This window comes from Hyperoodon ampullatus (genome assembly GCF_949752795.1).
Source record: "Hyperoodon ampullatus genome assembly, chromosome: 5".
In the NCBI taxonomy this organism is placed as follows: domain Eukaryota; kingdom Metazoa; phylum Chordata; class Mammalia; order Artiodactyla; family Ziphiidae; genus Hyperoodon; species Hyperoodon ampullatus.
In genome coordinates, this window is record NC_136918.1 from 130,599,994 (window position 1) to 130,625,368 (window position 25,375).

At 37.1% G+C, this 25,375-nt stretch overlaps 1 protein-coding gene across 2 annotated transcripts in view; it reads right to left on the reverse strand.

Moving 5' to 3' along the window:
- The window catches only part of LTN1 (listerin E3 ubiquitin protein ligase 1), a gene marked incomplete at both ends in the record, with an annotated part of 63,485 nt that overhangs the window by 24,723 nt on the left and 13,387 nt on the right, over positions 1–25,375 (reverse strand). The window contains 11 exons of one of the 2 annotated variants that reach the window (XM_079705447.1): positions 680–839; positions 2,727–2,913; positions 3,375–3,519; positions 4,304–4,457; positions 5,292–5,531; positions 6,065–6,254; positions 8,768–8,809; positions 9,336–10,145; positions 10,989–11,124; positions 11,857–12,047; positions 13,033–13,206. In XM_079705447.1, the coding sequence (XP_079561573.1) occupies positions 680–839; positions 2,727–2,913; positions 3,375–3,519; positions 4,304–4,457; positions 5,292–5,531; positions 6,065–6,254; positions 8,768–8,809; positions 9,336–10,145; positions 10,989–11,124; positions 11,857–12,047; positions 13,033–13,206 (2,429 nt within the window). The remainder of the gene's footprint in view (positions 1–679; positions 840–2,726; positions 2,914–3,374; positions 3,520–4,303; positions 4,458–5,291; positions 5,532–6,064; positions 6,255–8,767; positions 8,810–9,335; positions 10,146–10,988; positions 11,125–11,856; positions 12,048–13,032; positions 13,207–25,375) is intronic. The other variant, XM_079705448.1, reaches the window with a different exon arrangement.

The window sequence follows — 25,375 nt, forward strand, 5'->3', positions numbered from 1 at the left end:
ACCAGAGGTTGCAGCTGGAAAGAGGACATATCCCAGAGGACACCGAGGATTGTTGAAGTTGAGAAAGCAAGGAGGTATTGATATCCACTGAGGAAAATTCTGAGTGTCAAGTGTGTAGAGTGGGACTGGAAAGGAAGACCTGTTCAGCTTGGGGCCTCTGATACTGCAAAGCACATGAAAAATACTACAGGCAAGTGAAAAACTCTTCAAGAGAGCAGTTCAACACAGTAATTTCAATGAGCTAACCGTCAAACTGCTATAACCTCTACAACAACTCTATTTTCATACCTACTTCCTCGTCTAGGGGAGAGGGTTTTGTGGTTATGATATTAAGACACACCTGCAACAACATGCAAGGTAAAAGGTTAAATTTAGAGTAGTGGAAGGATAGGTTACATATGACAAATTAAAACAACTTCTACAGAATTCTATTTCTTTCATTGTCATCCAGCCCTTGAATGTATTTAGGATTTAATAACACAGGCAAAGTCCAAATATCTCACCAGAAGAGTAAATCAAGTACTTAGGATCCACAAAGTATTTATCATTAAGAATTGGGATTAATTTAGATAAACCCTCTAATTCAAAGATTAGCATGAAGTGGGCTTACATTGTAAAGACACAAGCCATAAACTAGCAAAACAGTCATAAAAAAATGGAAATTGAAAGAGATTCTTACCTGTTAAATAACAGCTGCAAAAGGCCAGAAGTATTACCAAGTCCACATAAGTTATCATATGTAATATTCATTTTTTGAAGCATTTCACAAAATCCAGTTAGAAAAATAGGTGGATTGTCTAATTCTTCATACCACTGCAATGAATAGAGCAGTTCTGCAACTAACAGAATGGACAACACGTTATTGAGTATACGTTGTGAACAGACCTTTGAACTGTTTTCACTTGTCTCCCCCATTCCCTAACATTGTTATGCCCACTAATTTCAAAATACCTATGAACTGGGACTTCCCTGGTGGTCCAGTGGTTAAGACTCTGCACTTCCAATGCAGGGGGCACTGGTTCGATCCCTGGTTGGGGAACTAAGATCCCAAATGCTACGTAGCGCAATCAATCAATCAATCAATCAATAATCTGTGAACTGATTTTCCACTATTTGATGTTCAATACAGGGAACTAAGATCCCACATGCTGCAGAGCGCAGCCAATCAATCAATCAATCAATCAATAAAATATCTATGAACTGATTTTCAACTATTTGATGTTCAACTATAATGAAAGCTGAGAATACCTGACACAAAATATCACTCCTCTCCCAAACATTACTTGGTCCCTTTTCTGATTAGTTAAGAATGTGACAGTAACCTAAGTTATCAGAGAGAGATACTGGAAGAATCTTCCTAAGATTTTTACCACAAATGGTAAGAAGTTGTATCCAGGATAAACAACTATGGGACCCAAGACCTGAGAAGTTCATGTCAATGTGTTAAGAAATGGGAGAGGGGCTTCCCTGGTGGCGCAGTGGTTGAGAGTCCACCTGCCGATGCAGGGGACACGGGTTCGTGCCCCGGTCCGGGAAGATCCCACATGCCGCGGAGCAGCTGGGCCCGTGAGCCATGGCCGCTGAGCCTGCGCGTCCAGAGCCTGTGCTCCACAAAGGGAGAGGCCACAACAGTGAGAGGCCCGCGTACCACAAAAAAAAAAAAAAAAAAAAAAAGGAAGAAATGGGAGAGAACATGATCTAGTACACAGCGGGGCATGGGCCTCAGTGACAGACTAGTCTGGATTCAAATGAGCTGCACACATCGTTATCAGCTAGGATAATACAAATCTACCTCACGGGACTACTGTGAGAAGTAAATGACTAAGTATCACAAAACCTGGCATGTCACAGGTTTTCAATACATAATTCGTCACAGCTCTCTTTTATAAAGCCAGGTATGGATTTTGGAGTTAGAAGACTTGGAACCTGGCTCAAAAATCAAATCCCATCCCTTGCAAGTTCCAGATAAGAAAAACAACAAAAATTATTACTCTAATTTCCATTGTTGCTTTTGGACAGATTCACTCTATGAGTAAAGAGCAGGCTAATCTCCTCGACCTCAACTGTATGTGGAGTTCGCTCACGAGAGGTGTTCCAGCTTTCTTCCACAGAGGGCAATATTCTCCTCCGCTAGTAACTGTACTCAGCTGAGGGCTCACAATCAAGACTGATACAGGAATTATGCAAGTCCTCCATCTTTCACGCCATTTTGTACAGGTCACACTGCTACCTACAATTCTACACCATTTCCTGGAATGCGGGAATTTTTAAATCCTTTTGAAATTCAACATTTGAAGCTCCACTTCCTGGGAAAAAAATTATTGCCCTACACAAAGGTAGATTGATTCAAAAATTAATTGAAAGTTCAGAATCCCTGATGAAACACAAGACTCACTTAACCATTTTCTTTAGGGTTATGTGCCATAGGATATGCCATAGGATATTGATGTCATGCCAGCTAGAGTAACATCTTACACCAAATTCTGCTCTATTGCTAACAAGACTACAGCAAGATATTCAGTATGATTCCATTTGATTTGCAATTTAACATTCATCTCTTAAGTGTCCTCAAGTTTCTCATTGCTAAAATAATTAAAAGGAGCTGAGGATTTTTGATTCTTTAAAGATTTAGATTGAATTATAATCAAAATTATTTCAAAATTACATTTTAATTACTTCAAGATTTATGTTTATATGTATTTATCTGAATGCTCATATATACTTACTTATTTTCTCAAGCTCATTATTTTCTAGGACTATTTCCTTTTTCAGTGCAACTAATATCATTTTGCTCAATAATGCTGAAGTACACAAATGGCTGGGAAGTTTCTTTGTATCTTGTTCTTTAAAATCTGTTTTGAAACACTCATAATTCAAACTCAGTCTTCCTTCTAAAAGAGGTCTATGCAACCACTGCAAAAAAAATACATTAAATTATACACAAAAGCATTCAATAGTTCAATTAATTACTACCTCTGCAATTAAGAAGGGAACAAAAATAAAGTTATTAAAATATCTTCAAAATGTTATTAGAATAACTTCAAAAATGAAGCTATTGCTAGTTTTCTAGTAAAACCACAGAAGCCTAGAAGTTTGGTTTCTACGAACAGAAATTATCAACGTGTGTGTTTCTTTAGGATTCCTTCAGGACAGAGCAAGGTCTTATTTACCTTGTACCATGGCAACTGCCAAGTGTCAACTGGTATCTTGCAAACAGCAAACACCCAACACAGGAGCATTCAAAGGCAGAAACGCAAAGTAAGATACTCATTTCATTTACTTTTTTTTCTTCCCCAGAATAAAATTAAAATATTTAAGCGTGCATGAAATCCAAACTTCAGAATAAAATAAGTACTCTCCAATCTCAAACATACCTGCATAGGAAGAGACTGTCTCATCTTTTCCCATTCGCTGTTGTTTGGCATTACACTTCCAATATAAACTCCCAGAAGATAAGGATCTTCACTCTCTAGAAGCGCATTTAGCAAATCATCAACAGCAGACAAGAGGACCTGAAGACTGAAAATAATGCAAATAACTTAACAACTGCAGTTATGTTATAACCAATTTGAACACCCTGGTATACATCAAATACCCTACGGCAGATAACAGTTTACCTGAACAAAAAAGACAATTCAAAATAAAAGTAAATGGCCTCTCCACCCTCCCCTCGTGACTTACACACAACCAAACAGGGGATTTTATCCAACCTTTTATAATTGAAATCAAGTGCTGCTTCTATTTCAGAATGAAGGGGAATGACCTATTTCAGATCAGATATTTCTGAAATATAGCTACTTTATTCCATGAAAAGAGTATGATAAACAGAAAAAGATTTAACCCAACCCCAGTAGCTCTGGATGCATTCTCTTAGTTTTCATTTTTATATATGGATTTAGGCATGAAATGTGAAATACATCTGCAATTCAACCCCTTACAACAGTGGCTACCAGACTCCCCCAAAAAATAAACAATGAAGGACAATCATTGTCCGTGGTGGCTGTAAGGGTTTACGGTTACAATCCATACCAGCCTAAGACACAGGACAGCACCCCTATCACATCACTGACCATAAATTATTATGGTCAAAACAAATCACTCTCCAATTAATTGAGCTTAAATGGATGATCATTAAAACAAAATCCTTTTGGAAAAATCTGTTTGGATCTTCCCTTACAATCCTGTAGATTTCTTACATAACAAGTCATTTTTCATAGGCACTCACACTAATCACGGAATCTTATTAAGGACAATGATCAATTATTAAAGGGATACTCTGCAACTGAGCACAAAAAAAGGTTACCTTGTGATATCCAATGATGAAGACTGAACTTGGTTTTTCAGCCACAGAGCAGATAAACGTAGGAAAGTACTCTGTTTATATGTGTCGCCAGTTTGATGGACCAATAAATTCACACCAGAGAGCCAAGTATTTTTCAGTTTACTGATAAGAAAGTCTAAAATCAAGATGTCAACAGTGATTCATAATCCCTACGAAGTAACTAATCAGTACAAAATGTCTGAAAGAACTCATTGCAGATCTGAGATTTGTAAGGTACCATTAAGAAAACATAAAATTACTATTCAACGGCTAAAACAAAACAACTATGTCATAAATATGCAATAATATAAGCTAATTCATGCCATATAAATGTAAAAATGTTAAGATTTTTAAAGTCAGCTTTTTTCTGCTCTGAACTTATTTATAAGAGAGTTGACCTTTTGGAGATATGAAAAATATACCTTTTCCAAATAGAAAAGTTAGTATTAAAGAAAGGGTTGGGGAGGAGGGCTCTCCATTAACAGCATTTTTTTTTCAAGAGTATTTTTTACATTCCTTTCACAAATAAGTCTGAATTAGCATATAAGACAGGAATATAGTCCTTAAAAAGGGAATCTCAATTTCATTTTACTATACACCAAGATTGAATGTCTTTAACTATAAGAGAAGAAGGTATTAATGTCCCCCTTTATGAATATGGAAACTGAGGCATCAAGAAATTAAGCAACTTGCGAGAGCTACTGAGTGAAGGAGCTAAGATTCTAACTCATCTATCATGGCCCCTTTCAAAACCGTTTCCTTGATATCAAGTAAAAACTTTAGATATAATGCCTACATACACCTTTAACTTGGTTTCTAAAGCTGAAAGTGTTTAAGATTTGTAGTCCTTTACTCAAAATGCTTTCAAAGTTCAAACACATTATGATTCAATTAATAAAGCCTGGGCACTTACACTATGAAGGTCAGAGCCGGAGATTCCCAACAAAACATTTGAGCAGTAGGCTATTACCTGGCAAATGTGTTTTTTCTTTGCTCTCAGCACACAACTGAAAGAGAGTTAACAATAAATCTTCAGATGATGGCATTAGCAAGCATCCTTTTGCTGAGCTGAAATAGTTATAGGCCACATCACAGATAAAAGACACTGATGAGTCATTATTTTCAGCTTCTGACAATTTCTTTGCTTTGGATAAAGTTTCATGAAGTTTAACAATAATTCTTTCAACATATACTTCTCCAATCAAGTAATCTACAGAAAAAAATTCAAACAGACAAAATACAAGAAATATTAACAGTGTGTTTTCCTTTTTTTAAATCTTTGTTTTTAATTTTTTAACCAGTGTATTTTAATACTTTACTTGGGGTTAACATTCCACCTTGGTCTCTCCATGTGTTTTTTTTTTTTTTTTTTAAAAAAAGGTGTTTATGTTTTATATAAAAGAAAATCACATCAACAAATCAATCTGTTCCCCACGCATAAAAGCCCTCACATTAAAAAAAAGCTATTTTAAATTAAGTAAAAAAGCAATGCTAGACAAAATTAGAGTGAATGACTAAATTCAAAACCCTTTAAAATATAAAACTAAAAGTATTAAATATCTTCCATGTCAAGTTACAGAGATTTATAAACATTTAGGGTGCTTACAAAATTCAGATATCTGAGTGAACTAACTCTTGTTATTCTCAACTAATAGTATGCAAACTGAGCAGCATGGAATCCTCCCAAAAGGTGAAAAAACTACTCCCTCCCTACTAAAAAACAAAAGCCATATTTTTACCTACCATTTTTAACATGTTGGGATAATACCAAGCTTAAAAGAGACCATCTTTCTGAGAAGTAAGATTCAGAAGATACTGTGGATTCCAAGTCCTTATTACAAAGATGATCTGCCAAGGTTACCAATTTCTCGCCAAGGATATCTCCTTTTAGCCAAGGAGTTACTAAAGCATGTTTATCTGAACTAGAACATGCCTAAAACCATAAAATTAAAGCAAAGATTAGAAGATCAAAAAGTAGACTTGCCAAAGTATTACTTGTACCATATTACCTCCTTTCATCATCATGGCCTCAATATCATCCCCCATGCCTCCTCCTCAAGTTCTAAGAAGGCTGGTATCTTCCCCCCTATTCCCAACTAAGCCTTGCTTATGTACGCTTCCATGCTTTGTTCATGCTATCTTCCCAACCATAAATATTCCCCCTCTTCTTTATTTATCAAAATCACATCCGTTATTTGAGATTTAGTATAAATCCCACCTGCTTTGTGAATTCTCCCCCATCCATGCCAGCCCCTACTCATCACTGCTTTTCTCTGAATCTCCTGAGCACTTACTGGGTTGTATTATTATTTATAATGTTTCATCTGTGTATGTCTTGTTTCCAATGAGATTGTAAGTTCCTTGGGAGCAGAGACTGTCTTAAACTTCTTTGATACCTGCTATCAACACTGCAGATATGTTCAATGAATAATGAATGAACTTTAAAGACGGATTTTAAAATGCTCTACAAATATTAAATTTTTGTTCATTAATTTTGCTAAAATTAAAGAACAATTAACATATAATAGTGGTAAATTACTTCAATATGAACAGTGGGACTTATCATTTGCCCAAATTTTCTGAAATAGTTACTGGGGCAGATAGCTGACAGCAACTGGTTTATTTTCATGGGGTGGGGAAGCAAGGAAAAAAACTGTAAATCCACCCCCAAAAGCATGGTGATCCATGTTCCCAGAGCTTCTTTTGGTTTAAGGGCTGAGAAGAAAGGAATTTGCAACTTGGCTCATTTCAAAGCAATCTGGAAAAAAAAAAAAAATCCAAGTGCAGATTGGGTAGTGCCCCCAAAACTGTTTTATCTCCTTATTTAAAAAATTGTAGGTAACGAGAGCTTCTATTTTAGTCCAAGCTTTACCACTATTCTGGCTTTATGAACTTAGACAAAGCTCTTAACCAACCTGGGCCTATTTCCTAATTTGAAAAATGGAGGTTAACTTAGAAAATCTCTAAGGTTCTTTTTGGTTACAAAAGTCAGGTTTGTTTTTAAGGAAGCTGACTTTAGGACTCTGCTCATAAAGTATGAGGTTGCATAAAAACAAGAAAAACTAGAATTTAGATGGCTATAATATTGGCTTTCCTAAGATAGCTTACCAAATAAAACCAATCTATTTTATAGAATACTACAGAATCCAAAAAGCAAACTTCTGAATAAAATGTCTCTCAGGTTATTAAGACATGAAGTCCAACTTCTCAATGTTTTAACATATCCACAGAAAGAATCTAACAGGGGTTAAGGAGACTAGTTAGTCACAGAAGTACAGGAAGCAGACACTGGCTATGAACTTCCAAACACTGCCCAGGAAGAGGAGTCTTCCAAACAGATGTACCTGAACTACTGGCAGGTACATTCCTAAGTTGGAAATGGATATATCAATCTTTATCTTATCAAATTATTAACTATATACTTTTGCTCTGATTCTAGACTTATCAAGCAGCTTTCTCATAATTTGGCTTTTCATGTAGCCTGCCTATAGGAAGAGGAGGTACTGAATAAAGTAATTCAAATGGTGTGCCTAGTAAGTTATATTTCCCATTGAAAAAGAGTAAATTAATACTCTGTATTTATTTTGAAAAATAAATTATTGGGGGAAATAGGGAGTTATTGTTTAATGGGTATAGTTTCTATTTTACAAGGTGAAAAGTTCTGGAGATTGGCCACACAATAATGTGAATAAACTTAACACTACTGAACTGTACACTTAGAAACGGTTACTATGGCAAATTGTATGTTTTTTTCAACATAATTTAAAAAGACAGAAAAAAAGAAACTTGTAAATTAGAGTTTTGTAAGTAAAATTTTAAAATAATGAAAAAATTCTTTAAGAAAAGGAAGACTTTTAGGCAGCTAGTCATAACATTTCTATGGTTAGAAAAGTGTTACGTTACATCATTTACATCTTCATTCGGAAAGAATACTTAAGCCATTTAAAAATTTTTCTGAATTATGTTCCTTGATTTCTTTTTATTATTTTCTTACTTAGTCAAATGGCAATTAAATAAAGGTGGGAAGACTTTAGTTTGCCTGTATAGTATTCCAGGGTAAAACAAACTTAATTTCCTGTTGCGTTCTACTCAAAGCTAGAACCATTCAACCCATTTCTACAGAAGAAAAAATAACTAGGATAAAAGCAGAAACCTTAGTTTAAAAGATAAACTAAGATAAATGCTTAACTCTTCCTTTGTTACCCACTAGGGAAGAGACACTGGATCTTCCAGAACCTGTTCATTCTTCCCTGATATTCCTAACCAGAAAAATAATACTATAGAAAGGTGAACACCATGGCTTCTCAAATTATGAGAAGAAAGTTACAATAATAAGGAAGTTCTCTAACAGAGACACCTGATCACATACCATTATGTGAATATAGCTGTAGTTTAATTTTTGTATGCCTATAACTACAAAAAAAAGAAGAAAAATCTCTAAGATACCTTTTCAATGACCTGAAGAATAGAATTCCATTTCAGATCCACCTAAAAGAAGAAAAAGAGAAACAATCTGCTAGAAAAAACAGTAACTGGTAAAACTTTTTATAAGTAAATGAAGTGACCATGGAACCACTACAAAACTAAAACATTTTTTTTTAGGGAGTCCAGCTTTAAAAAGTATGGACTGAAAGAACTTACCCTTTATTACCAAGCTTTTGTCATCTTAACATATTTACTCTTACTGAACAGCTACCCAGAAGTCTCACGTACTTCCCAATCCCAATCAAGAATATATTGTCTTTAAATTGACATTCATAGTTAAGAAACAATCCCAAAATAATCCCCATACAGGTCTCATTCTACTCATCCATAATCAGTGTGCCAGTGTAAACCATTATAGTTTAAAAAGATACAGGGAACTCCCTGGTGATCCAGTGGTTAGGGCTCCATGCTCCACTGTAGGGGGCACAGGTTTGATCCCTGGTCGGGGAACAAAGATCCTGCATGCAGGCATGCATGAATGAATGAATAAATAAATAAATGAAAATAAAAAGATACAGAATAGTAATACCTCAATTAGATCATCCAAGATAGCTTTTCTTTCCATATGACTATCACAGCAACAAAGGGCACTGTACAAAATGTCCACCAAGAAACTAGCATCCTTCCTTTGATCTTCATTTAGCCAACCTATTACTTTCTGGTATAAAAACTGTATCGCGGGATTTTTTTGTGCAAGTTTGGCTATTTCAAGAGGCTTGGCTTTGACAATACTCTGTTTTTCATCACCTAATAGCACTTTAAATACTTGGCTTGAAGAGAAGGAGTTGAGCAGAGTGGAAAGAAACCTTAGATGTTGCTCCGACTTTTGTTCATTGACATAATTAACACTCATTTCTGCTAGCTTACAGATTAAGTCTTCCAAAGGTTTTTTCCTTAGGGGTGATATAAGGTCTGAGCAACTGTGAGTGAGAGAAGGTTCAGCCATTAAGTCAGAGCCTTCACTATTCTCTCCTTCTGAGGAGACATATTTCTCATTCTCTTTATTACTTTCAGGCATCTCATCAGCAAACCTAACCTTACCAACGTTTTTTTTATTTAACTTCAAGGAGCTCTTTGGCTTCTGAAGGACCTGTAATAGATTAGAAACAGCCAAAACTGACTTAACATCGGTTTCTGGCTCACTGATTTTCTCAACACAGATCTCTGACAGTCTTTCCCAGAAATTCAGTAGCACTTTCTCTAAATTGTAAGCTGTTTTATCATCTTTATCCAAATCTGCTTTAGCTTCCCATGAACTTAAAGTTTCTGCCAAATGGTTAAATAGCTGCTCATCTTGCAATCTTGGGTCTTTGAGAACTGCATCAATAAAAGGAATCAACTGAAAGAGAAGGTAGAAATATTAAAGTTCAATTTTCAGGGAAAATAAAATTTAAACAAGGTATTTGTAAAACATTATAAATTTTCATATTTAATAACTGAAAAACATGAATTTTTCCCAGAACTATGAAAAGAGTTAATTTGAACCTGAAAATCATCTTCATATCATTCAAAGAGCCTAACGATTTCACTGTATCTCCCCAAATTACTTCTTTTTTATGATATAATTGACCAAGATCATTGGTCATCAACTCTTTGCATCTTCTGAACTTATTCAAAGTTTTTTGCTTTTTTCTAAACCAATATGAAAGACATATAGGACCCACAGAATTCAGAATGCTTTCTCTTAAATTACAAAGAGAAATTAACTATATGAGACATCAACTAGGATCTGGGCTTATATAATCATATTAATTAATTTCCTACCATAAGGAACCATATTCCAGGACCTGCTCTCATCACTAGCTCTAAAAGCCAAGCACAATTGCTCACAAAAGGATAAATGTACTACATATTTTAGAAGGAACAAGATGATTATAATATAAACTAAAATACAAAATGTTGAAAATTGCATCTTCTAAATTGTTTTGCATTGCAACTCTTTAAAACAGAGTTTGTACAACCAGAGAGTGACTAGTACTTAGGCATTATGGTATTATGCTAACAACTAACAATACAGAAATTTTCATTTATTGGTCAGCAATACACATTACTTAATTTGTAAATCATAAAAATGAAATCTTTACAAGGAAGGCTAATTAATAAAAATGGCAACAAGACACAATAAGCTTGATTCTTTATAGTTAGTGTGCAAAGGCACTGATGATTTTTACATTATAAATACCTGATCATTGACGAGCATCTCTTCTATCTCTTCCTCACCTAAGTTTTGCTGCATTATAAAACGTAAGCATTCAAAAAAAGCAGATATTACTGCTGAGCACTCTGAAAAGCTGGTTTTGGTTCTTTCTGTTGATAGCCTAAGAAATAATAAATACCTGTGGCTTACTCCTTCATGAAAAAGAAAATAAGCAATATAAAAATACCAAAATAAAGGCATGAAAAAGAATTTCTAAAAATAAAATTCTTCAATGAAAAACTAAGAACAACCAAAATACAGCCTGATTAGAATATAAACTTGAAGAACTATGAAAAATAGCATCTCTTCAAAATGTATCAACAGAAAATAACATATTTATCTCCTATTCATGGACCAATCTACCTGCAAATCTCAAAGAGAGAATTTAACCAAATAAAGATAATACTGTAGTGGAAAAAAAAATTTTAATCATTACTAAAACTGGGTATCTTTTACTTAGTTCAACAAATACACTGAAATGACGTTTTAAGTGTGACTTTAAACAGCTATTATATTTAAGTTAATGGAAAAGTTCACTGGTTCATTTTCTGCACTCGGGCATTTGTATTTATCAACATACCAAAATATGAGTCATTGAAAAAGAGCCTATTTCCACCTAAGGGCCTTGCCATAATTTATCTCACTTTCTGCTGCATACTACCACGGAAGTCTTGAAAGTACCCAAAAAAAGAATTCCAATTGTAATTCTCTGAAAACTTTAAAAGTGTTTACCAAACAGCAAAACAATTTGGGGAAATTTACATATGACAATAACAAGTATGTTGTTCTGCCCATTTATGAAAATAAGAAAACATCTATTTTGCTTTAAAGGTCAAGAATTTAAATTCCTTACCCTGCAACTAGGGAGGTGAGAAAATTTCTGAAGAAATCCAACTTTGGATCTGTAATAGACTGAGGGAGTCTGCTGATAAATGGCAGAAGATAAGGATATATGACAGCAGCCAGACCCCGACCTCCTTCACGAACCATAGCTGACAGCTTGGGAAACACACTTTTTTTTGCATTTACATGAAGCCAACAGTCCTTCCCAAAAAAAGAAGATTATAATAATAATTAGAGATCATAAACATACATTTCCCAATTAAGAGAAAAGACATAGACTCTCAAATAAAAATCAAGTATTCTACCTAAAGAGGGTCAAAATCTCTCACCACCATTAAAAACTAAAAGTCTGAAATTATAAGAAATTTATTACATTTAGTAATTATGTATACAACACGCTTCCAGGACAATATTGATCACAAATAACTATTTAGGAACTTCCCTGGTGGTCCAGTGGTAAAGAATCCACCTTACAATGCAGGGGACGTGGGTGCGATCCCTGGTCAGGGAACTAAGATCGCACATACTGCGGGGCAACTAAGCCCGCACGCCACAACTACTGAGCTTGCACACCTCAACTAGAGAGCCTGTGTGCAGTAAACTACAGAGCTTTCACACACTGGAACACGTGCGCCACAACTACAGAGCCCATGTGCCCTGAAGCCTGCGCACCACAACTAGAGAAGAGAAAACAACCCGCATGCCACAACTAGAGAGAAGCCCGCACACAGCAACGAAAGATCCTGCATGCCTCAATGAAGGTCCCACGTGCCGCAACTAAGGCCTGAGGCAGCCAAAAAAGAAGTAATATTTAACTGAGAAGATTTCTATAAAAGCTGCTTTCTAAACTAACAAAAAAAAAAAAACCCCTGCCTTCTAAAAGGGATAGCAATATTTAATCGTAAATATAATATTCAAATATGTTGATTTCATTGGGCCATATAAGTTTAAAGGATATTGATATTGACTAAACTGAAAATAAAATAAAAATGCTCTACCATTTTATAGTCAGTTTAAGACTTATACAAAGTTTTGGATTAAATATTTTATTCCCAAGAAAGCATTTTTCTAGCAAGTTTTAAATATTACAATCTGATAGGCTCTCTCACATGGTATCTAAGGCTTCTAAAATACAACTAAGAAGACAAATATTCCCAGCTGTATTAAATGTACCTCTTTAACCCACCTCAATAGTTGTAAGTGTGTAAAGCACAGCTTCCCAGAGAGCAGGGCATACAATGGGGTCACTGTCATCAATGCTAAGAAGGACAGATGGGCTCACTTTGGATGCTTCATCTTTCATCAGCTGTGGAGTACGCTGGCACAAAGCAGAAACTAACTCAAAATAGGCTGAGCGGATCTGAAAGAAAAAACGGAAAGCTGAATAGAAACTAAAGCCTAGTCAAGGTATGATAAAATTTTATTTATGGTAATGGCAGGTAGGTTATTATTATTAACCATTCCATTAATAAAACTAAAGGGGCTAGAAAAAATACTTTTTAAAAATCTTAAGAACACCACAGAGCTTAAAAGACATTAGGAATTACCCAGCCAAAAGCGAAGGCAGAAAAAATTCAACTTTCTATTTCTTTGGCTCAAGCAAATACAAATCCTCTCTAGTGTAAGAAGTCTTCATTTGGGGGCTCAAATTATCCCTATGAATATACTAGTCAGCACAAAGTTAAAAACAGCCAAAAAAAAATAAGACACCATAAGCCACTATGCAGAAACAAAAGATAACAGAGACCTGAGACTTTAAATCTTATAATTATCTATCAGTTACAAACTCCATATCAACAATGTTTATTATATTTAAAGAAACAAAAGTTTACAGAAATTTGAAAGGAAAAGGATCTTAGAAAAAGCACAGCAGATCTGAAAAAGAACCAAGCACAATTCCCAAACTAAAAATAAATACACAAATAAATAAATAAGTGCACAATTCATAGTTTAAGAGCATCATACTCAACATTAAGAGTCTGCAACTATTTCCATTAAAGTAAGAAACAAGAAAAGGATGCAAGCTACCACCACTTCTATTCAACATGGTACTGAGACCTAATTAATGCAGAGAAAAGGGGAAAAAAGAAACTAGAAAGTAACCCAAATTACTGTTTATAATAATAGCAAAATAAAAGGCTATAAAAAATATTCCAAAAAATCTGAAGACAGGACTTCCCTGGTGGCACAGTGGTTAAGAATCTGCCTGCCAGTGCAGGGGAAATGGGTCCGAGCCCTGGTCTGGGAAGATCCCACATGCCATGGAGCAACCAAGCCCGTGCACCACAACTACTGAAGCCTGCGTGCCTAGAGCCCATGCTCTGCAACAAGAGAAGCCACCGTAATGAGAAGCCCGCGCACTGCAATGAAAAATAGCCCCCGCTTGCAGCAACTAGAGAAAGCCCACGCGCAGCAATGAAGACCAAAAGCAGCCAAAAAATTAATTAATTAATAAATTTTAAAAAAATTTAGGAAAAGAAAAGCTAAACACAAATGATAAGAACAGGAGGAGGAGGCGCTTCAAGATGGCGGAGGAGTAAGACGCGGAGATCACCTTCCTCCCCACAGATACACCAGAAATACATCTACATGTGGAACAACTCCTACAGAACACCTACTGAACGCTGGCAGAAGACATCAGACCTCCCAAAAGGCAAGAAACTCCCCACGTACCGGGGTAGGGCAAAAGAAAATAGAATAAACAGAGACAAAAGAATAGGGACGGGGCCTGCACCAGTAAGAGGGAGCTGTGAAGGAGGAAAGGTTTCCACACACTAGAAACCCATTCGTTGGCGGAGACAGGGGGTGGCGGAAGAGGGGAGCTTCGGAGCCACGGAGGAGAGCGCAGCCACAGGGGTGTGGAGGGCAAAGCGGAGAGATTCCCTCACAGAGGATCGGTGCCGACCGGCACTCACCAGCCCGAGAGGCTTGTCTGCTCACCCGCCGGGACAGGAGGGGGCTGGGAGCTGAGGCTCGGGCTTCGGAGCTTAGATCCCAGGGAGAGGACTGGGGTTGGCGGCGTGAACACAGCCTGAAAGGGTTAGTGTGCCACGGCTAGCCGGGAGGGAGTCTGGGAAAAAGTCTGGACCTGCCGAAGAGGCAAGAGACATTTCCTTCCCTCTTTGTTTCCTGGTGCAAGAGGAGAGGGGATTAAGAGCGCTGCTTAAAGGAGCTCCAGAGACAGGCTTGAGCCACAGCTATCAGCGCGGACCCCAGAGATAAGCATGAGACGCTAAGGCTGCTGCCGCCGCCACCAAGGAGCCTGTGTGCGAGCACAGGTCACTCTCCACACCGCAGGAGCCTGTGCTGCCCACCACTGCCAGGGTCCCGTGATCCAGGGACAACTTACCCGGGAGAATGCACAGAGCCTCAGGCTGGTGCAACATCACGTTGGCCTCTGCCACAGCAGGCTCGCCCAGCATCCATGCCCCTACCTCCCCCAACCATGAGTGAGCCAGAGCCCCCGAATCAGCTGCTCCTTTAACCCTGTCCTGTCTGAGCGAAGAGCAGATGCCCTCAGGCGACCTACATGCAGAGGCAGGTCCAAATCCAAAGCTGAGCCACGGGAGCTGTGCGAACAAAGAAGAGAAAGGGAAATCTCTCCCAGCAGCCTCAGGAGCAGCGGATTAAAGCTCCACAATCAACTTGATGTACCCTGCATCTGTGGAATACCTGAATAGACAACGAAGCATCCCAAATTGAGGAGGTGGACGTCGGGAGCAACGATATATGTATTTTTTTCCCTTTTTCTCTTTTCGTGAGTATATGTGTATGCTTCCGTGTGTGATTTTGTCTATATAGCTTTGCTTTTACCATTTGTCCTAGGGTTCTGTTTGTCCGTTGTTTTTTTTTTTAGTATAGTTTTTAGTGCTTGTTATCATTGGTGGATTTGTTTTTTGGTTTGGTTGCTCTCTTCTTTCTTTCCTTTTTTTTTTAATTACTTAAAAAATTTTTTTTAATAATTACTTTTTGTTTTAATAACTTTATTTTATTTTATTTATTTTATTGTATCTTCTTCTTTTTTTCTTTCTTCCTTTTATTCTGAGCCGTGTGGAGGACAGGCTCTTGGTGCTCCAGCCAGACTTCAGGCCTGTGGCTCTGAGGTGGGAGAGCCGACTTCAGGACACTGGTCCACAAGAGACCTCCCAGCTCCACGTAATATCAAACGGCGAAAATCTCCCAGGGATCTCCATCTAAACACCAAGACCCAGCTCCACTCAACGACCAGCAAGCTACAGTGTTGGACACCCTATGCCAAACAACTAGCAAGACAGGAACATAACACCACCCATCAGCAGAGAGGCTACCTAAAGTCATAATAAGGCCACAGACACCCCAAAACACACCACCAGACGAGGACCTGCCCACCAGAAAGACAAGATCCAGCCTCATCCACCAGAACACAGGCACCAGTCCCCTCCACCAGGAAGCCTACACAACCCACTGAACCAACCTTAGCCACTGGGGACAGACACCAAAAACAACGGGAACTACGAACCTGCAGCCTGCAAGAAGGAGAACCCAAAAACAGTAAGTCAAGCAAAATGAGAAGACAGGAAAACACACAGCAGATGAAGGGGCAAGGTAAAAACCCACCAGACCTAAAAAATGAAGAGAAAATGGGCAGTCTACCTGAAAAAGAATTCAGAATAATGATAGTAAAGATGACACAAAATCTTGGAAATAGAATGGAGAAAATATAAGAAATGTTTAACAAGGACCTAGAAGAACTAAAGAGCAAACAAACAGTGATGAACAACAGAATAAATGAAATTAAAAATTCTCTAGAAGGGATCAGTAGCAGAAAAACTGAGGCAAAAGAATGGATAAGTGACCTGGAAGACAAAACAGTGGAAATAACTACTGTAGAGCAGACTAAAGAAAAGAGAATGAAAAGAATTGAGGACAGTATCAGAGACATCTGGGACAACAATAAACACACCAACATTCGAATTATAGGGGTCCCAGAAGAAGAAGAGAAAAAGAAAGGGACTGAGAAAATATTTGAGGAGATTACAGTTGAAAACTTCCCTAATATGGGAAAGGAAATAGTTAATCAAGTCCAGGAAGCACAGAGAGTCCCATACAGGATAAATCCAAGGAGAAACACGCCAAGACACATATTAGTCAAACTATCAAAAATTAAATACAAAGAAAAAATATTAAAAGCAGCAAGGGAAAAATAACAAACAAGGGATTGAATCCCCATAAGATTAACAGCTGATCTTTCAGCAGAAACTCTGCAAGCCAGAAGAGAGTGGCAGGACATATTTAAAGTGATGAAGGAGAAAAACCTACAACCAAGATTACTCTACCCAGCAAGGATCTCATTCAGATTTGATGGAGAAATTAAAACCTTTACAGACAAGCAAAAGCTAAGAGAATTCAGCATCACCAAACCAACTTTACAACAAATGCTAAAGGAACTTCTCTAGGCAAGAAACACAAGAGAAGGAAAACACCTACAATAACAAACCCAAAACAATTTGGATAATGGTAATATGAACATACATATCAATAATTACCTTAAATGTAAATGGATTAAATGCTCCAACCAAAACACATAGACTGGCTGAATGGATACAAAAAAAAGACCCGTATATATGCTGTCTACAAGAGACCCACTTCAGACCTAGGGACACATACAGACTGAAATTGAGGGGATGGAAAAAGATATTCCATGCAAATGGAAATCAAAAGAAAGCTGGAGTAGCAATTCTCATATCAGACAAAATAGATTTTAAAACAAAGACTATTACAAGAGACAAAGAAGGACACTACATAATGATCAAGGGATCAATCCAAGAGTAAAATATAACAATTGTAAATATTTATGCACCCAACATAGCAGTACCTCAATACATAAGGCAAATACTAACAGCCGTTAAAGGGGAAATTGACAGTAACACAATCATAGTAGGGGACTTTAACACCCCACATTCACCAATGGACAGATCATCCAAAATGAAAATAAATAAGGAAACACAAGCTTTAAATGATACATTAAACAAGATGGACTTAATTGATATTTATAGGACACTGCATCCAAAAACAACAGAATACACATTCTTCTCAAGTGCTCACGGAACATTCTGCAGGAGAGATCATATCTTGGGTCACAAATCAAGCCTTGGTAAATTTAAGAAAATTGAAATCGTATTAAGTATCTTTTCCGAAAACAACGCTATGAGACTAGATATAAATTACAGGAAAAAATTTGTAAAAAATACAAACACATGGAGGCTAAACAATACACTACTTAATAACCAAGAGATCATTGAAGAAATGAAAGAGGAAATCAAAAAGTGCGTAGAAACAAGTGAAAACAAAAACATGATGACCCAAAACCTATGGGATGCAGCAAAAGCAGTTCTAAGAGGGAAGTTTATAGCAATACAATCCTACCTTAAGAAACAAGAAACAGGGGCTTCCCTGGTGGTGCAGTGGTTAAGAATCCACCTGCCAATGCAGGGGACACGGGTTCAAGCCCTGGTCTGGGAAGATCCCACATGCTGCAGAGCAACTAAGCTCGAGCGCCACAACTACTGAGCCTGCGCGCCTAGAGCTGGTGCTCTGCAACAAGAGAAAACAGGACAATGAGAAGCCCGTGCACCACAACGAAGAGTAGCCCCCGCTCAAGAGTAGCCCCACTCACTGCAACTACAGAAAGCCCGTGCATAGCAACGAAGACCCAACACAGCCATAAATAAATAAATAAATAATAAGTTTTTAAAAAAATGAAACAAGAAACATCTCAAATAAACAACCTAACCTTACACCTAAAGCAATTAGAGAAAGAACAACAAAAAGACCCCAAAGTTAGCAGACAGAAAGAAATCATAAAGATCAGGTCAGAAATAAATGAAAAAGAAATGAAGGAAATGGTAGCAAAGATCAATAAAACCAAAAGCTGGTTCTTTGAGCAGATAAATGAAATTGATAAACCATTAGCCAGACATCAAGAAAAAAAGGGCGAAGACTCAACTCAACAGAATCAGAAATGAAAAAGGAGAAGTAACAACTGACACTGCAGAAATACAAAGGATCATGAGAGATTACTACAAGCAACTCAATGCCAATAAAATGGACAACCTGGAAGAAATGGACAAATTCTTAGAAATGCACAACCTTCGGTGACTAAACCAGGAAGAAATAGAAAATATGAACAGACCAATCACCAGTGCTGAAATTGAAACTGTGATTAAGTCTTCCAACAGTGGCGGAGTGGTTAAGAATCTGCCTGCCAACGCAGGGGACACGGGTTAGAGCCCTGGTCTGGGAAGATCCCACATGCTGCGGAGCAAGTAAGCCCGTGAGCCACAACTACTGAGCCTGTGTGTCTGGAGCCTGTGCTCCGCAACGGGAGAGGCTGCGACTGTGAGAAGCCCGTGCACCGCGATGAAGAGTGGCCCCCACTCGCCGCAACTGGAGAAAGCCCTTGTACAGAAACGAAGACCCAAAACAGCCAAAAATTAAAAAAAAAAAAAAATCTTCCAACAAACAAAAGCCCAGGACCAGATGCCTTCACAGGCAAATTCTATCAAACATTTAGAGAAGAGTTAACACCTATCCTTCTCAAACTCTTCCAAAATACAGCAGAGGGAGGAACACTCCCAAACTCATTCTACAAGGCCACCATCACCCTGACACCAAAACCAGACAAAGATGTCACAAAGAAAGAAAACTACAGGCCAATATCACTGATGAACATAGATGCAAAAATCCTCAACAAAATACTAGCAAACAGAATCCAACAGCACATTAATAGGATCATACACCATGATCAAGTGGGGTTTATCCCAGGAATGCAAGTATTCAATATACGCAAATCAATCAATGTGATACACCATATTAACAAATAGAAGGAGAAAAACCATATGATCATTTCAATAGATGCAGAGAAAACTTTCAACAAAATTCAACACCCATTTATGATAAAAACCCTGCAGAAAGTAGCCATAGAGGGAACTTTCCTCAAAATAATAAAGGCCATATATGACAAACCCGCAGCTAACATCGTCCTCAATGGTGAAAAACTGAAACCATTTCCACTAAGATCAGGAACAAGACAAGGTTGCCCAGTCTCACCACTATTATTCAACATAGTCTTGGAAGTTTTAGCCACAGCAATCAGAGAAGAAAAAGAAATAAAAGGAATCCAAATCGGAAAAGAAGAAGTAATGCTGTTACTGTTTGCAGATGACATGACACTGTACACAGAGAATCGTAAAGATGCTACCAGAAAACTACCAGAGCTAATCAACGAATTTGGTAAAGTAGCAAGGTACAAAATTAATGTAAAGAAATCTCTTGCAGTCCTAAACACTAATGATGAAAAATCTGAAAGTGAAATTATGAAAACACTCCCATTTACCATTGCAACAAAAAGAATAAAATCTAGGAATAAACCTACCTAGAGAGACAAAAGACCTGTATGCAGAAAATTATAAGACACTGATGAAAGAAATTAAAGATCATACAAATAGATGAAGAGATATACCATGTTCTTGGATTGGAAGAATCAACACTGTGAAAATGACTATACTACCCAAAGCACTTTACAGATTCAATGCAATCCCTATCAAACTACCACTGGCATTTTTCACAGAACTAGAACAAGAAATTTTATAATTTGTATGGAAACACAAAAGGCCCTGAGTAGCTGAAGCAATCTTGAGAAAGAAAAACAGAGCTGGAGGAATCAGGCTCCCTGACTTCAGACTATACTATAAAGCTACAGTAATCAAGACAGTATGGTACTGGCACAAAAACAGAAATATAGATCAATGGAACAGGATAGAAAGCCCAGAGATAAACCCATGCACATATGGTCACCTTATCTTTGATAAAGGAGGCAAGAATATACAATGGAGAAAAGACAACCTTTTCAATAAGTGGTGCTGGGAAAACTGGACAGCTACATGTAAAAGAATGAAATTATAACACTCCCTAACACCATACACAAAAATAAACTCAAAATGGATTAAAGACCTAAGGCCAGACACTATCAAACTCTTAGAGGATAACATAGGCAGAACACTCTATGACATAAATCACAGCAAGATCCTTTTTGACCCACCTCCTAGAGAAATGGAAATAAAAACAAAAGAAACAGATGGGACCAAATGAAACTTAAAAGCTTTTGCACAGCAAAGGAAACCATAAACAAGACCAAAAGACAACCCTCAGAATGGGAGAAAATATTTGCAAATGAAGCAACTGACAAAGGATTAATCTCCAAAATTTACAAGCAGCTCATGCAGCTCAATATCAAAAAAACAAACAACCCAATCCAAAAATGGGCAGAAGACCTAAATAGACATTTCTCCAAAGAAGATATACAGATTGCCAACAAACACATGAAAGAATGCTCAACATCATTAATCATTAGAGAAACGCAAATGAAAACTACAATGAGATATCATCTCACACCGATCAGAATGGCCATCATCAAAAAGTCTACAAACAATAAACGCTGGAGAGGGTGTGGAAAAAGGGAATCCTCTTGCACTGTTGGTGGGAATGTAAATTGATACAGCCACTATGGAGAACAGTATGGAGGCTCCTTAAAGAACTAAAAACAGAACTATCATATGACCCAGCAATGCCACTATTGGGCATATACCCTGGGAAAACCATAATTCAAAAAGAGTCATGTACCACAATGTTCATTGCAGCTCTATTTACAGCAGCCAGGATATGGAAGCAACCTAAGTGTCCATCAACAAATGAATGGATAAAGAAGATGTGGCACATATATACAATGGAATATTACTCAGCCATAAAAAGAAACGAGATTGAGTTATTTGTAGTGAGGTGGATGGACCTAGAGTGTGTCATATAGAGTGAAGTAAGTCAGAAAGAAAAAAACAAATACCGTATGCTAACACACATATATGGAATATTAAAAAAAAAAAGTTCTGAAGAACCTAGGTGCAAGACGGGAATAAAGGCACAGACCTACTAGGCATGGACTTGAGGATATAGGGAAGGGGAAGCTGGGACAAAGTGAGACAGTGGCATGGACATATATACACTACCAAACGTAAAATAGATAGCTAGTGGGAAGCAGCCGCATATCACAGGGAGATCAGCTTGGTGCTCTGTGACCACCTAGAGGGGTGGGATAGGGAGGGTGAGAGGGATGGAGATGCAAGAGGGAGGAGATATGGGGATATATGTATAGGTATAGCTGATTCACTGTGTTACAAAGCAGAAACTAACATAACATTGTAAAGCAATTATACTCCAATAAAGATGTTAAAAGAAAAAGAATATATCAGAACAAATTTGGCAGAAATTATCAAAAGATCGTTGTAAATAATAAAAGGATTTAAAAAAAGAAAAGAACAGGAGCTTAGAAGGGTTGCTGGATACAAAATTAACACACAAAATCATAGCATTCCTATACAACAGTAGAAACAAAATAGAAAATGGAATCAAAAAAGGAACCCCATTTCACAATAGTAACAAAAACCATGAAGTCATGTTCAGTATGGAGTATATTATAAAATACTATTCCAGGATTGCAAGGGCCTAATATAGGCTAAATAATTTTGAGAAAGAAGAACAAAGTTGAAGGGTTTCAGGACTTACCGTAAAACAGTAATAATCAAGAAAGTGTGGTACTGGTGTAAAGACAGACATAAAATGTAACGGAGTAAGAGTTCAAAATTAAAATCTCATATGTTGAACTGAATTTTGCCAAAGGGGCCAGGGTGGTGGGGTGAGGAGGAGCTGGTAGTCTTTCAAGAAATGGATACCTATGTGAAAAAAATCTGACTCTCACCTTTATGCCATACACAAAAATTAACTCTAAATAAACCTAAACTATAAAACTTCTAGAGTAAAATATAAAAACATCTTTGCAACCTTCAGGTAGGCAAAGACTCCTTATATAAGAAATCAAAAGTATGAAGTGTAAAAAAAAAAAATTGATAACTGGGACTTTAAAACACCTACTCTCCAAAAACCATGGAAAAAAAGTGAAAAGGCAAGCCACAAACTATAATAAAACATTCATGATACTTTACCTGACAAAATCCTTGTATCCAGAATAACTAAAGCATATTCATAACTCACAAATAAAAACCAAAAACCCAACTTAAAAATAGGCAAAAGAATATCAAGTAGTGACAGACTGATCCATTGATCTTCCTGCAAAGAACAACTAGAGACTCTGTGAACCCAACACAAAAAAACTATCCAAGGGCTCTGAAGACTGAAATACACATTTTGGAGGGGGTATCATAACTTGGAGTAAGCAATCACACCTACTGAGTTCCCATTTTGTGCAGTTTTGCCCTGAAGGTGGATGCAGTCACCACCACAGAGGCACTGGGGCAGCTACAACTGCAACAGAAAGCCTGACATCCCTCTGGTTGGAGGAACTGAAAGAACAAGGAAAAGGAGCCCAGGGTAACCAAGATGGCAAGAGAGTAGTAGGGAACTCCAGAAAGAAGAGAATCAAAGAAGAGAACCCCCACGTTCTGTGTTTAAACAGTCTAATAAATCTACAGCTGACACTTGAACCATGCCCACTGCAGGCATGAGAGTTTGTTGAGTCTAACCAAGTTGATTGCCCACTAACACAAAGACATCAATGCCCTTTGGAGCAATATAAAATAATCCTGTCTCCAAAACATAACATTCCAGGATACAATCTAAATATTTACGTCTAGGATGCAATCTAAATATTTACGTGTAGGATACAATCTAAAATCCCTCAACATATGAAAGCCAAGAAAATGTGATCTCAGATGTTATTATCAGTCATGTACTTTACAGCAGCTATTATAACTATACTCATTAAGGTAAAGAAAAATATGCTAATCATGAATGAAAAAACAGGAAACAGATACATGTCATTATACATTTGTCCAAACCTACAGAATATACAACATCAACAGTGAACCTTAATGTAAATTATGCATTCTGGACGATAATGATGTATCAACGTAGGTTCATCAACTGTTTAAAAAAAAAAAAAAACAGGTACCACTCTGGTGAGAGGATGTTGATAATGGGGGAAGCTATGTATGTGAGGGGCAGGAGATATATGGGAAACCTTGGTACTTTTTCCTCAATTTTGCTGTGAACCTAAAACTGCTCTTAAAATAAGTCTTAAAAAAGTAGAAAATTTCATCAAAGAAATAGAAAATACAAAAACCAAGTTGAAATTTTAGATATAAAAACTACAACATATTAAATTAAAAATGAGCAAAAGGGTTAAACAGACACCTCAAAAAAAGAGAAGATAGGGAATTCCTTGACAGTCCAGAGATTAGGACTCAGCACTTTCACTACTGGTACCCTGGTTCAATCCCTGGTTGGGGAACTATGGTCCCGCAAGCCAAGTGGTGTGGCCAAATAAAAAAAAAAAAATACAAATGGCCAATAAAAACATTAAAAGATGTTCAATACCATTAGCCATCAGGGAAATGCAAATTAAAACCACAATGTAAAGTCTCATACAATACAAAAGCGATTTACAAAAACAGGTCAGGTGTGCCAGATTTTGACCCATGAGCTGTAATTTGCCGATCCCCGGTGCCACACCCAAGAGAATGACTTAAAACAACGGACAATATTGAAATAAAGATATGGAACTAAAAATCTCATACACTGCTGATTAAGAGTGTACAATAGTATAACCACTTTGAAATACTGATACAAGCAACAACAAAGAATCTTAAAAACATTACGCTGAGCAAAAGAAGCCAGACAGAGGGAATTCCCTGGTGGTCCAGTGGTTAGGACTCTGCACTCTCACTGGCAAGGGCCCATGTTCAATCCCTGGTTGGGAAACTAAAATGCCAAAAGCTATGCAGCACGGCAAGAAAAGAAAAGAAAAAAGAAAAGAAGCCAGATACAGAGTAATATATGGCTCCATTTATATGAAAACCTAAAAAAGACAAATCGAATCTGTAGTGACAGAAAAGTAGATAAATAGTTGCCTAGGTTAAGGGAGAGGATGACTTGCAGGGACACAAGGAACCAATTTTTGGGTGATAAAGGTGTTTTACTTCTTAACTGTAGTGGTTATGTGGGTATGTACATGAAGATGAGTGTATACATCTGTCAAATCTTAAACTGTAAGCTTAAAATGACTGCATTTTATTGTATGTAAATCATACCTTAATAAAATTTGTTTAAAAAGTTATTCTAGGATATTTTTTAAATACCTGAATAAATTGTGAGTTAATTATAACATCAGGTTCAATAACCTAAAAACAGCAAGTCTCCCCAAATCATTCAGTGGAACCCCAATCAAAATTCCAGTTAGATTTTTTTTTTTGAAGAATTCAATAAATTTACTTAAATTTATACAGAAGAATAAAGTTCTAAAACAACTTAGTCTTGAAGATGAAGAAAAGAGTGCCTCACCTGAGCAATTATTAGGACATATCATAATGTCATTTTAACAGTGGTGCTCACATAAGAAGAAAAAAAGACTAATAGATCAGAAGATAGAGTTTTGATAAAAACTCATGAACATAAGGGAACTTAATATACCGTAATGGCAGGAC